The sequence below is a fragment of the Tasmannia lanceolata genome, unplaced genomic scaffold (assembly GCF_043159265.1).
Source record: "Tasmannia lanceolata isolate RefF3 unplaced genomic scaffold, GAP_Taslan_0.1 ptg000020l, whole genome shotgun sequence".
Lineage (NCBI taxonomy): Eukaryota > Viridiplantae > Streptophyta > Magnoliopsida > Canellales > Winteraceae > Tasmannia > Tasmannia lanceolata.
The window spans coordinates 15851161-15864015 of record NW_027518697.1 but is presented as its reverse complement, the minus strand read 5'-3'; the positions used below and the strand labels follow the sequence as shown (position 1 = coordinate 15864015).

General features: G+C 38.3%; 1 protein-coding gene across 4 annotated transcripts; it reads left to right on the top strand.

Moving 5' to 3' along the window:
* On the top strand, positions 1 to 11781 carry LOC143854393 (thiol-disulfide oxidoreductase LTO1-like). 4 transcript variants are annotated; one of them, XM_077364349.1, is made up of 7 exons: positions 13 to 181; positions 273 to 510; positions 3549 to 3838; positions 3926 to 4038; positions 6580 to 6727; positions 10997 to 11134; positions 11442 to 11781. In XM_077364349.1, the coding sequence occupies exons 3-7, from the start codon at positions 3794 to 3796 to the stop codon at positions 11517 to 11519; spliced, it is 522 nt and encodes a 173-aa protein (XP_077220464.1). In that variant the 5' UTR covers positions 13 to 181; positions 273 to 510; positions 3549 to 3793; the 3' UTR covers positions 11520 to 11781. The 4 variants fall into 4 exon arrangements, with proteins under 4 accessions (XP_077220466.1, XP_077220465.1, XP_077220464.1 ...); XM_077364351.1 differs by lacking the exons at positions 3549 to 3838; positions 3926 to 4038 and having other exon boundaries at positions 1 to 181; XM_077364350.1 differs by lacking the exon at positions 3549 to 3838 and having other exon boundaries at positions 12 to 510.
* The last annotated feature ends 1074 nt before the right edge of the window (positions 11782 to 12855 follow it).

Sequence of the window (12855 nt, the reverse complement as noted above, 5' to 3'; positions counted from 1 at the left end):
CTATTTCAGCCTTTCAGGTCTCTTCTTAGTTCTTCTTACACGACTATACTAACTGAAAACCAGATCGATCAGTAGAGAAGAAAGAGGATATGGGAGTCATGGCCAATCTCTTCTCCCAACTTTCTCTCCTTCTCCAAATCTCGCCTCTACTCCTACTCTTTCTTCTAAAACCCATTTCTAGGTTCTCTCTCTCTCTCTCTCTCTCTCTCTCTCTCTCTCTCTCTCTTTGAGTATTTGATTTGATTGAAAGAAAACGAAAATCTCTGTTACAGAGGGTGGGGATCCCTTCTTTCAGATGTTTTTCGTCTCCAAACGCCGACCCAGAAGCTGAGACTTCATCTTCTCTCAGAAGCATTTCAACATACACATGGAGTGCAGGACTTGGAACCTTAGGGTTTCTAGAAACTGGATATTTAACCTACCTCAAACTCACCAATTCCTCTACTTTCTGCCCTATCGGCGGAGGCACTTGCAGCGATGTTCTCAACAGCGATTACGCGGTTGTTTTCGGTATAATTTATTCGTTTTTTGGTTGCCTTTTTTACTGTGTTTTATGCTTGCTTTAGACCCAATTTGCAATTTGGGGCTTTTCAGATTAAAAAAAACTGCAAACTGAGCCCCCAAAAACCCTTGCTTCCCGCACCTGGAATTATGATCTTTCACCCCCCCCCCCCAAAATCCTTACTTGGTTTGGTCATATTTTGAGCCCGCTGGGTTGTTCCTTACTATTGGGCAACGGAATTGGGTGAGACCCCAACAATTGATCATCTATTAGCAAGAAATGGTGATGTGCAACTAGGCTGCGGTAATAGAGAGGATGCATGAGTTCTACATTAACCACTGATATCACGAGAGTAGAGTAATCCATCGATGACCCACTCCTCCATCGAGATCCTTAAAGATGAACTTCGATGAGCTGAGTATTGGTAACCTGGGTCACATAGGCATATAAGGAATTATTAGGAACCACGAGGGACCTGTGTGTGATTAGTATATTTCAGACCTATTGGAGTGAAGAATGCAATGGAAGTGAAAGAAATTCACTGTTGAAGGCGTCACTTTAGGCTCTCTCGTTGTGGAAGGAGACTCCCTAGATGCAATCAAGTTGATCCAAGTGAAGAGCAATTGACATAGGATTACCATATGGAAGGTGTGCTAGGAGTAGAGTGGTTCGCCAATTGGTTTTCTAATTTAACCAGGTGGAATCCAATCCAGACCTTCTAAAGAAAACAAACTGAAAACTTTTGGATTTAGGGACCATTGGATTTTTAACAATTTTATTTATGCAGTAGAAGAAATAGATTTAAGGATGGTATCAGAAACTGGGCATGATCTGACCTCAAAAGAGGGTCGAACTGATCAAAATTCAGCATCTTCATAAATGGCAAATTTCCAGATTTAGTTTTTTTTGTTCAATCTCAAAATTAGATTTTTGATCGTCGAATTGCTAAGATTGATCCAAGGGTTTTAATTGACTAAGGATCCAAATCCAATGGTCTTCAAAATTGAAGTTTGAGGTGAGATCTAAGGGCTTGGGCTTCATCCCCCGAAATTAAAGAAAGAAGAGAAATTCTAATTTGAGAGAAGCAATAGATAAGAAAAAGAAACATAAGAAGATAGAGAAAAACCTAGAAGGGGATAGATTGAGGACATAGATCCACATGCTTTATAGAACTCCAAGCAATAGAAGACTATCCTTGCACGGTATTTGTTCGCTAATTGGGAAACAAAATCTCTCCCCTGAGTAGGGAGTTACTTTTTTAAACTTTGGAGTCTACTAGGACTCAGTTAAATAAAAAGAAACTAGCAACTAGTCTAAACATTAATCTTGTAAAAAAAGAGGGGAAACTAATCCTAGACTTTGATTCTTTAAATTTAGAAAGATTCAATGTAGAAACACCCTACTGAGATGGACTCTTAAGTAAAAGAAAAGCCTAAATAAACTAAAACTCTTGCAACAATTCAAACTTACTAAAATGGTGGAAGACTCTTAGATCCTTCATGTGACCACCAAGTGGGGCCATGCTAACTCTCGAAAACCCAAAGTCAATAAATATCCCATGATGGACAGTTTGACCATAGTCCCCTGTCCAAAAATTTTACTGGGGGATTGTACTTGGTGTACCCCACTTGGATCTAAAGCCAATAGAAGTTCCTAGGGATGATCTTCTTGCTTGATTGAGCTCGAAGATGGTCCCCATCAGCAATAACCCTTGTAAGTTTGCTGATATTTTGGAGGTGGCGCAAGACATCATGGCTAGGGACTAGGGTGCAGATTCCGTTTATGCATGTAAAAATGGAGGCAAATTTAGATGCAAACTCCCTAGCTTGTAGTGAAGCCAATCCCTAGCTCCCATCCCACAGAGGAAGGAGGGTTGTAAGTTATATGATGCTATTGTAGTCTACTCCCTAATATGACCAACGTGGTCATTCATTCTCAATTCTTTCCTCTTTCTAATTATATTTCATATTTTTAAAAAAAAAGGTGCTTCCTTGCTAACACCCGACTCACCAATGTAGTCTTGATCACTAGTAGAATCCGACCGCAAGTTGCTCCTTTTCTTTGGAAATATGTTAGTTTTTCTCCCTAACACCGTTAATGGATTCAAGGACCAAATAAATTGGCCCTTACTTCCAAGATGAGTACATGTCGATCCCTTCAAAAAGTCCCCACCCAAATTTGGGAACACCCTATAAATGCCAAACCATAGTAGCCGGAAACTTCTTGAGCGGGTGGGAAACTTGTTTTCCCTAAAACGAGTTTCGGAAACGTTTCCGAAACATGATAGAAAAATTTGGGGAAACGTTTCCGAAATGCTTGGGAAACATATGAGAAACTTATGTGAAACATGTGTGAAGCCTTGAGAAACTTATGGAAAACTCATAGAAAATGTATGTGAAATGTGTGGGAAACATGTGCGAAAATTACAAAAATCTTTTGGAAAAAACACACCAAAAAAATTGTGGAATAGATATTAAAAAGGAAAACAATAACATATCTTGTATTAAAAAATAAAAAATACGAAATATTCAAATAGAAATTTGAAATTAACAAATTTGAATTTTACTAAACTATATATTTTATGTTTTCCTTTTGTTTCATTTGTTTTCATTTGTGTTTCGTTTTCATTTCTGGAATGTTTCTAATGTGTTTCCTAAGACATTTCTCAATGCGTTTCTCATGCGATTTTCTATCGATCTCCAGTTTCTCGTTTCCCCTCTATTTTTTCTCCGTGTTTCCCGTTTCCATTCACGTTTTGCTTACCGAATTCGTTTCCCACCCTGGTAACTATGTGCCAAACCATCCGAGTGCCTCTACCTATTTTTGGTTATTGATTGTTGGCCTTCTATTTCTTATAAATTTTTGGAATGGAGGGTAGTGATATCGTCGTTTTTATAGTGTTGAATTTATTTATTTATTTTTGTTCTTAGTGTTGTTCTCATGCGCTTGTATCTCCTTTTCCATAGAAATCTTGTTTCTTGAATTTGTCATTGTTTACCGAAGGATTAGCTATTTGACTAGCGACTTATATACGGCTACATTGCAGGTGAATGTTTGAAAGAGGATTTCATGATTGCTAGTTTTGCATTTGCCAGGTGTTCCGCTTCCATTAATTGGTATGGTTGCATATGGATCAGTTGCGTCCCTTGGTCTGCATCTGGCTGGAAAGAATTTACTTTTTGGACTGAGTGAAAATAATGGCCGCTTGATTTTACTTGGGACCACTACCTCAATGGCCGAAGCTAGTGCTTATTTTATTTACCTTTTAAGCACAAAGTTAGCTGGAGCATCATGTTCGTATTGTTTGGTTTCAGCTTGTTCTTCATCACTCTGAAGGTTCTTCTTTGAAATTTTTTTCTAAGTGAGGAGAAATTATTTTCAATGGAATCACAAGCAGCCATTAATTATTTTGTCTCTATGTAGGATATTGGGTTGGAAGAGATACAAAAAATGGTTGGTCTGCAATTATCTATAGCTGCCATAGTGATTGCTGCTTTAACCAGTTCATATAGTACTCCTGGGTCTGAGGTGACTAGGTGAGTCCTTTAAGCTGAACAATCTATACTTCATTTTTTTTAGAAACATTTTAAACTTATCTCATCAATTTAATTTGATTAACCATGTTTAACTCCAATCAGTATCTCTGTTCAGTAGCATTGATGTTATATCAGCTGTTGTCAATTGTTTTTGGACTTCTCCAATACATTTATGTGAAAGACCAATGGAACCTGAAGTTATTTCAATCTGATGAGGGTGATGGTATTAGTAGATGTTGAAAAGAGATGGGGCATCTTAGCCTTTCATCGAGCCATTGAGAAGTGCATTCTCCTCCTCGTGTTGTCCTTGAAACTTAATTTTGATGATAAATCCATTGGCAATTGATATAGGACTAACTATGGGAAGGACTTTTTAATGAAAATTGCAGGATCTGAAACTAGATGACAAGAAGTCGTAGTTAGGGATTTAATTGTGTTAGGGTTTACAATATGATTGGATTTGGATTGGTTGGGGTTATAAAGTCACTTTTAGCAAGAAACACTCAAGAATTGACGAATAGATCTAACAATCCAGATCGTATATGAAATTCTTAGAATAGTACCAAGGCTTGCGTAGGGGTTATCAATAAGAAAATGATCAAGACATGAAATCTATGGATCTAATGGATTGGTAGAGAAGGAAAGAAAGAACCAAGGATTGGAATTGAAGATAAAGAGGGAACTAAATAGGAAACATGATTAAGAGGGAACTAAATTGGAAACAGAACTAATACCTTAGATAGATTGGATAGAAAGAATAGTTGTTGGAGGACAAAACCAAATGCATCACACGAGTGGTTTTCCTAGGACAAAACCAAATCCCAAAATTCGGTTGAAATTTCTGCAATTTTGGAAAAATTGATTTTTTTCCTTAAAATATATTATAATTCCGAAATTTCGGCCAAAATTACGGAATTGATAAAATATTACTTTTTTAATACCGGATTTCGGCCAACATTTTGGGATTTCGGCCGAAATTTCGGTTTCAGCGAATCGAAACTGAAACCGAAATTTAAATCCATGGTTGGAATCACTGCAACAAGACCCGAGGAGTTTTCAATGCTTCACACCCTGAAGAAGAAGGTTATGCTACAAACACGGACAATCTCGATGCATCACACCAAGGAGGTCAAAGGCGTCATTCCTTGAAGAGCAGACATCACATCCACACAACAGTTGAAGCTTTCAAAATCTTTATTCAATTGTCCATTCATTCATAGTAGCATTAATTGTTCTAGTTTTGGTCTTCCATTCACAAGACCCAAATTATAACAGTATGATCCATTGCTTTGTGTGGTTGTTGGTTATCATCATGTCATCATTATTATTCTTTTGGAACTATAGAGATAGCAGCATATATGTGGTTGTTAATCCCTCCTTAATGAATCATATTGTTATAATCTGGGTCTCCTTCTAATATTTTTTCTTCTTTATCTTTTCATTCGTGATTGATATGGAAATGTAAAAGAAAGAGAAGAAATATGGTAAAAATGTATGAAGGCAACAAATGATAGAAGATATTAATTAGTTTTTTTTTTTGATACAGTAGTAATGGTGATGCCACCGAGAAAAGGAAAAATAAATGAGGTAGTAATGTGACTAAAGAAGGAACAGGATTGGACTCATAAACTGTTTCTCTTTTCTCTAGGCTAGGCAATAACATTTTTGGAACACTAGATTTCTGTCGCATTAAATTGCAGAGAAAAAATGCTGAATACTTAGGGTTGCAACCGGGTCGGGTTCAAACTGAACTCGACAGGTTCAACCTGATTTTTGGGCGGGTTGGGTTGAATTTTTTCGGGTTGGGAATTTATAACACGACTGAAAATCGAGTTGGGTCTGGTTGGGGTATCGGGCAACCCGACCCAAATTGTAACCCGACCAGTTTCTGCCAAGTTTTTTTTTTCTTCTTCAAATTTTAGTAATATTTACGTTTTTAGACTTTTAGTCTTTTACTTTTAGACTTTTAATATTTAAGACTTTTGGGGAATGCCACTTGCACTCTTGGTAGTGTTCAATCTACATTTATGCACCTAATTTCTGACTTTCTATATTGGATCCATTAGTGTCTTAACTAAAAACTAGTGCATCACTATATCATTGACCCTTCATTTGACTTTCTATATTGGATCCATTAGTGTCTAAATTAGATGCATTATATGGCATCCATGCATATTTTTTGAGTAAAAATACTGGCAGTAGAACTACAAGTGGGGCTAACATATTTAGATGGTCTAAACACGATTCAATATTGAAATCGGGTCAAGTTGGGCGGGTTGGGTTGAGGAAATTGTTCCTCGGGTTGGGTCGGGTTGAACCTCGCCGGGTTGGAAATCGGGTCAGGTTGGGTTGGAAAAATGGGTTCCTTGGGTCGGGTCGGGTTGGCCTCAACCCGACCCAAGTTGCACCCCTGCAAATACTTGGATGTTGTGGCATCCATTTTGTATATCATCTTGAAACACATGAAAGCAAGTGTTCATTGTTTATGTTTATTATGAAAAGGCATCATTTACTTGTCTTTATCTGTTTGATTCTGAACAGCATGGCTGACATTGACCTGCAACCATTTGAAACTGAGATAACAATGCAATCAAGTCCATTGGCCCTTTCTCTAGCAAAGCATCTGCAGTCAATAGGAGCCAAAATGTATGGAGCTTTCTGGTGTTCTCATTGTTTAGAACAGAAACAGGTACTTTCTCGTCTATAAATCCCTTTACAGAATTTATGTCGGACCCATGACATCTATGGTAATAGAAAAGAAGTAGGAACTAGGATGCTTGTTGTAATATCTTCGCAAGAACGTAGAATTGTTTGAGAATCGAACCTCAGAATACACATTTGGCAATGTATTATTGCATAATGTATTAATCTATGTTTTGAGAATTTTTGTGTATTTGATTAATTGGATCTCCTATGAATGCCTATCACTTCTCATTTCACTTAGCCGTAGAAGGAAATTTTGACATACCGTTTGCTTTTTTAGATGATCTGCTGTGTTGTGCTCTTATGCAATGGATATTTGATGCAGAAGCCATGGAGAAGAATAATCCCAGTAGGAAATAGATAGAGGATAAGAAAGTATATAGATAAACTGTACCCATTACTGTTCTATAAAAGAAGAAAATTCAGGGCTAAGCTAGAATAGAAAAATTACTTCCTTATTTCCTTTCAAAATTTATCCATACGATATATATCTCTGTGCGTGTGTGTGTGTGTGTGAGTGTGTGTGTGTGAGAGAGAGAGAGAGAGACAGAGAGAACGGTTTTTACACACAAGTGTAGATAAGTTACATACACACTAGCTTAAAATACAGTGGGGGCCCACATTGTTTGGGTGATCCAAACCATTCATTTGATTGGCCCTCAAATAGATAGGGTGTGCCCAAAAAATCAGCTTCATAGGATCATCCTAACCCTTCGAAGTTCGAACCGTGGAGGCAAAAAATGGACAGATTTGTGAAGGTTTATACACGTCCATTTTACCTCCACAGATTGTAGCGTTGGGATGATCCTATGGAGCTGATTTTATGTGGACATCCTATCTATGTGAGGGGGCCAATCAAATGAATGGTTTGGATCACCCAAACAATATGCCCTCCACTGTATTTTAAGTTAGTGTGTAGATAACTTATCTACACTTGTGTGTAGAAACCGTTTTCTCATATATATATATATATATATATATATATATATATATATATATAGGGTGTGGAGGCAAAAATGAACGTGTAAAAACCTTCACAAATTTGTCCATTTTTGCCTCCACAGTTTGAAGGGTTGGGATGATCCTATGGAGCTGATTTTTGGTGGACACCCTATCTATGTGAGGGCCAATCAAATGAATTCTTTGGATCATATATATATAGAGGAAAGTGAAGCTACACCGCCGGTGTAGCTAACTTAGCTACACCGCCGGCTTAAAATACAATGGGCCCACATTGTTTTGGTGATCCAAAGAATTCTTTGGATTGGCCCTCACATAGATAGGGTGTCCACCAAAAATCAGCTCCATAGGATCATCCCAACCCTATGATTTGTGGAGGCAAAAATGAACGTGTAAAAACCTTCACAAATTTGTCCATTTTTGCCTCCACAGTTTGAAGGGTTGGGATGATCCTATGGAGCTGATTTTTGGTGGACACCCTATCTATGTGAGGGCCAATCAAATGAATTCTTTGGATCACCAAAACAATGTGGGCCCATTGTATTTTATGCCGGCGGTGTAGCTTCACTTTCCTCATATATATATATATATATATATATATATATATATAGAGAGAGAGAGAGAGAGAGAGAGAGAGAGAGAGAGAGAGAACGAACTGTTGGTGCGCTTAAGCTCACCATTTTTTTGGTGCGCTTAAGTTGTTATAACGCCTCCCATTCGTTTAAATGTTTGGGTCCCGCTGGGTCCCGCTTAAGCGCACGAATGGGAGGCGTTATAACAACTTAAGCGCACCAAAAAAATGGTGCGCTTAAGCTCACCAACAGTTTTCTCATATATATATATATATATATATATATATATATATATATATATATATATATAGAGAGAGAGAGAGAGAGAGAGAGAGAGAGAGAGAGAGATTTGTATGGTGAATGGTCATGTAGCTACACGTGCACTCCCAAAAAGTATACTGAAGCCCACATACTTGAATGATCTGAATCATTAATTTGTTGGGACGTCCATGTAGCTAAGGTAATATTGAGTTTGCTCCCTCCGTCTCGATCCGTTCATCAACGGCAAGAATATTGATGCCTATGCTATTATTTGTGGTTGGTGTCTGTTGGGATTGATCGGTTTCAAGTTCACTTATAGAAATCGAGGTCTGGGATAATAGAGTTTGGAAACCAAGCCATAGGGTGGATGGTCGATTGTTGGGTGATAATCTAGTTAATTGAAGGAAAAAATCTCAATATAAACACATACCTGGCAAACGAGTCGAAACTAACATTTAGGCATTTCAGTCGAAATGTTGGCATGCTGACCAAAATCGTGAAATACTTATACTGCAATCGTAGTATTTCTGTTGACATGATCAAAACCCCAATAAAACGTCACCAAAATGATTGACATATCGACTGAAATTTGGCAACGATATAGCTTCCGATGAATTTTGTTATGGTGGGCCGGTGGCAACCAAAACCAACATGTTTCGACCAAATTTTGAAACCGTGATGCCGCATTTGTAGCGTTTCGGTTTACATAACCGAAACAACTCTGAAACATGATTTGATGCATATTGACTTAAATTACCTCATCGTTGAATTGACTCTCTTAATGCGATCAGATGGATGAACCTTGGGACCTCCTAACCTTGGAGGTTTGTTGATGCGATTGAAGAAATTCAGGAGTGCATTGAGGGGGCTTAGGATTCTATTTCAGCATGTGTGGTGGCCGTCTGCCAATAGTGATACCGATCGATTGGCCTACTCTGGAGTCGATAAGCCTTATCTCGATTCTTTTTTATTTTCTCCGCCCTTAGTACTCATCGGAATATGGTGTTTTCTAGCTTTGCCTTTTCCTTTTTTTGAATGGTCAAAAATTTCATCAAAAGACCGAGATGGTCAAAAGAAGATACAAAGAGAAAAGCAGCAAATCTATATAAAAGCAAATCTCAACGAGAAGAAAGGCAAAATCTAGGAGGAAGGAAATTGTATTGCTCCAACTCCTCCAAGCAAACCCCTCTCCTAGCCTTTGCTTTTTATTCGCCTCACTTTGTATTTTGACCATCTTGGTCCTCGGGTCTCTCTCTCATTCACACACACACACCCTCTGTTCTTTAGCTTAATAAAATCTCTCATTGCCATTCAAAAAACAAAACAAAAACAAACAGAAATGGACTGAGATCTAGAGGTGCAACTCGGGTCGGGTTGATGCCAACCCGACTCGACCTGATTTCCATCCCGACGAGTTTCAACCCGACCCGAGCTCAATCCGACCCAACCTTAGTTTTTAAGCCTACAAAAAACAAATTTCATAAAAAATGGGTTTCACTCGGGTCAGGTTGCCCAAACCCTCAACCCGAAGCCGACCCGAACTCAACCCGACCTCGACCCGAGTTGCACCCGTACTGAGATCTACTGAGTGTTCACATTATATTTGGTTATTGTAATGAGAACGGTAATGGTTGATTCCTCTTTAAGTTCAACGAATGAAACATGATCTATGATTTAGCCGACACTTAGACTTTATTGAAAGCCTTGTCGACACATATTGACATTTCTTTTGACACTTACAAGCGTACTGGTAGATGTGTAAAATGTAATGTGAGCATGTCGACATGTTTTTGTACCATGTCAAGTGTGATATACTGTTTTATTATTGAATATTGTGTTTACCTCCTCTTTTGTTATTAAACCTTCCATTTACTCTACTTTAATTAATACTTATTATATCCCCCCCCTAAAGCTAATATCCCAAACAAACTCTTCAAATATTATATTCATTGTATCCTATTGGTCTCTCTTTGTCGCTGCAGATTGGAGTCTAAAGAAAACTAGATTAGATTAATCAATGCATTGTTATTTCATCATATCATGTTTATTTTAGACTTATAGATGCTTAATCTTAAGATTTATTACTTTGTTAAATGAATACCATAATTATCATGTAATAAATTATGATTAGTAATCAATAATTTTATGTGTATGTACATGTATGGCAGTATGGGTGTTTCCCCGTTTCTATATTTTTAAGAGTTGCCGTGTTGATACCTCGTATCCATGTCGACACTTGACACATGAATCCGTATCCACAATTCATAGAACTCGATTCACTAGTTAAGTTCCAAAGCGGTTACATCATTACTATCAGAATATAGAAATCAAACCTAGTCATGAAACAAAATGACTTCAAACAAGGAGTTGCCAGTTTGTAGAGTACATCTTACCCCAACTAATGGGAGACAGCTTTTCACAGTTACACAATTCATCAGCTTTACTCATTGCTGTACATGCAGATGTTTGGGCGTGAAGCAGCGGAGATTGTGGACTACATTGAGTGCTTCCCCACAGGAGTCGGGAGAGGAAGAAAAATAGCCGAGGCATGCAAGGATGTTGGAATTGAGGGTTTCCCAACTTGGGTTATCAAGGGAAAGGTAGAAAATCTGTCTTCATGAAGATTTTATTTGTCACTATCACTGGCCAGTCTCCAGTCTCCAGTCTCCATTCCATTTCCATGGGTCGGAGATGTTATTAACAGATCTCACTGATTTGCTCTAAAAAATGCAGTCGTCTTTACTGGGTTATTTATTCTCTATTTTCGTGGACATATTCCTCACTTACTTCATCAGTTAGAAGTACCCAATTCTACTTATTTCTATGTACAGGTCCTCCATAAGATCAGTGCACATGCTTTTCTCGAAAGATTTTGGTTCTTTCTCATTTGAAGTTTTTTCCTTGCAGGTTTTGAGTGGAGAGCAAACTTTTTCAGAGCTCATTGAAGCATCCGGTTTTGTTCTTGAAGATTTTCAACCCATGTAAGCTTCCTGCCTGCTTCTAGTGTTAAATGGGAAGTTCACCATATTATTTTGCTGGTGCCAGATACGGAGTTTTAGAGACATTTACTTCAGTTCGGGTAGCCGTTTTATTCCATTCCCCGTGGCTTTTGCTACATGTTTGCTTTGAAATGTCTGTGCTGGATATTCATGTATAGCATTCAAACTTATGAGATTATGTATGACATTGATTGTTACTTTAGTAACAATGGGAGCTTTTATGTTCTATTACATATACAGTTCAAAGACTTGGGTTGGAGATCCCGATTCACCGGACGTTTGTGAGTGCCTGAGTGGACAATCTTCTCATTCTATATTTTCAATCTGTGTAGACTGTAAATGTGATTAGAGAGATGCAGTTGATTCCATTTTCATTCTGGAAAAAAGCACGTATGTATCGCCAGAATCAGGTGCCTCAATCAGCATCTTATTCTGATTCTGCCCAAGCAAACATAGATCAAAGACCATTGATTTGATAGCTCCTTATGAATTTTCCAGGGCATGTTTGACAACCATGAAAAATTATTCCATGAAATATTTATGGGCCCAATTGTGAAAGAAAAGCTGACAAGGAGAGGGGAGAGACTCAAAGAGTTAAGAGGTACATGTGGAGAGAGCCTAAAAACCGAAATATATGCTACTTCGGGCCGTTTCCAAACGCGGATTTTATAATCCAGGTTTTTAGTTTGAAAACATTGTAAAAGAGGGCCATCATCAAGCTGTTGTATGCTGTCCTGACAGAGTTTATTGAATTTTAAGCGAGAAAATCAGGTTTTAAAAATCTATCCTGCATCCTAAGATTTCTAAAACCTGGAAATAGGGAGGATCTGCTACTCTCTCGCTGACGGGAAGAATGGCGAGAAGTAAAAAATGAGTCAAAAACGACGGCCGGTCCGCTTCTTCTCGTCTCTTAGCTACAACTTTGAAGAAATCCCGGATTCTAAAATCCTCGTATCCAAATGGCCCCTTCATATTGGGGTTTTTTCCTTTGTTTTTTAGGGGCTTTTTTGTTCCCCTCACTCCCAACTTATCAAGCCTCTCCCCCTCATAGACCTGGCAAACGGGGTGGGCCGGGTCGGGTTTCACGCAACCCGTATGGGTGGGTGGTACGGGCCGGGTCATAAATGACTTAGAATTTTACGGGTCACAATTTGGTGAACCCGGACCCCACGGGTCACCTAGGGATTTCTTTTTTGTTTTTGTTTTTTGCTGTTTTTATTCCCACACTATAATAGGATGATCCAAACCGTCCATGTGATGGGCCATAACGAAAATAGGTTGTGCCCAAAAATTCATTTCCATAGGATGATCCTAGCCCTCTG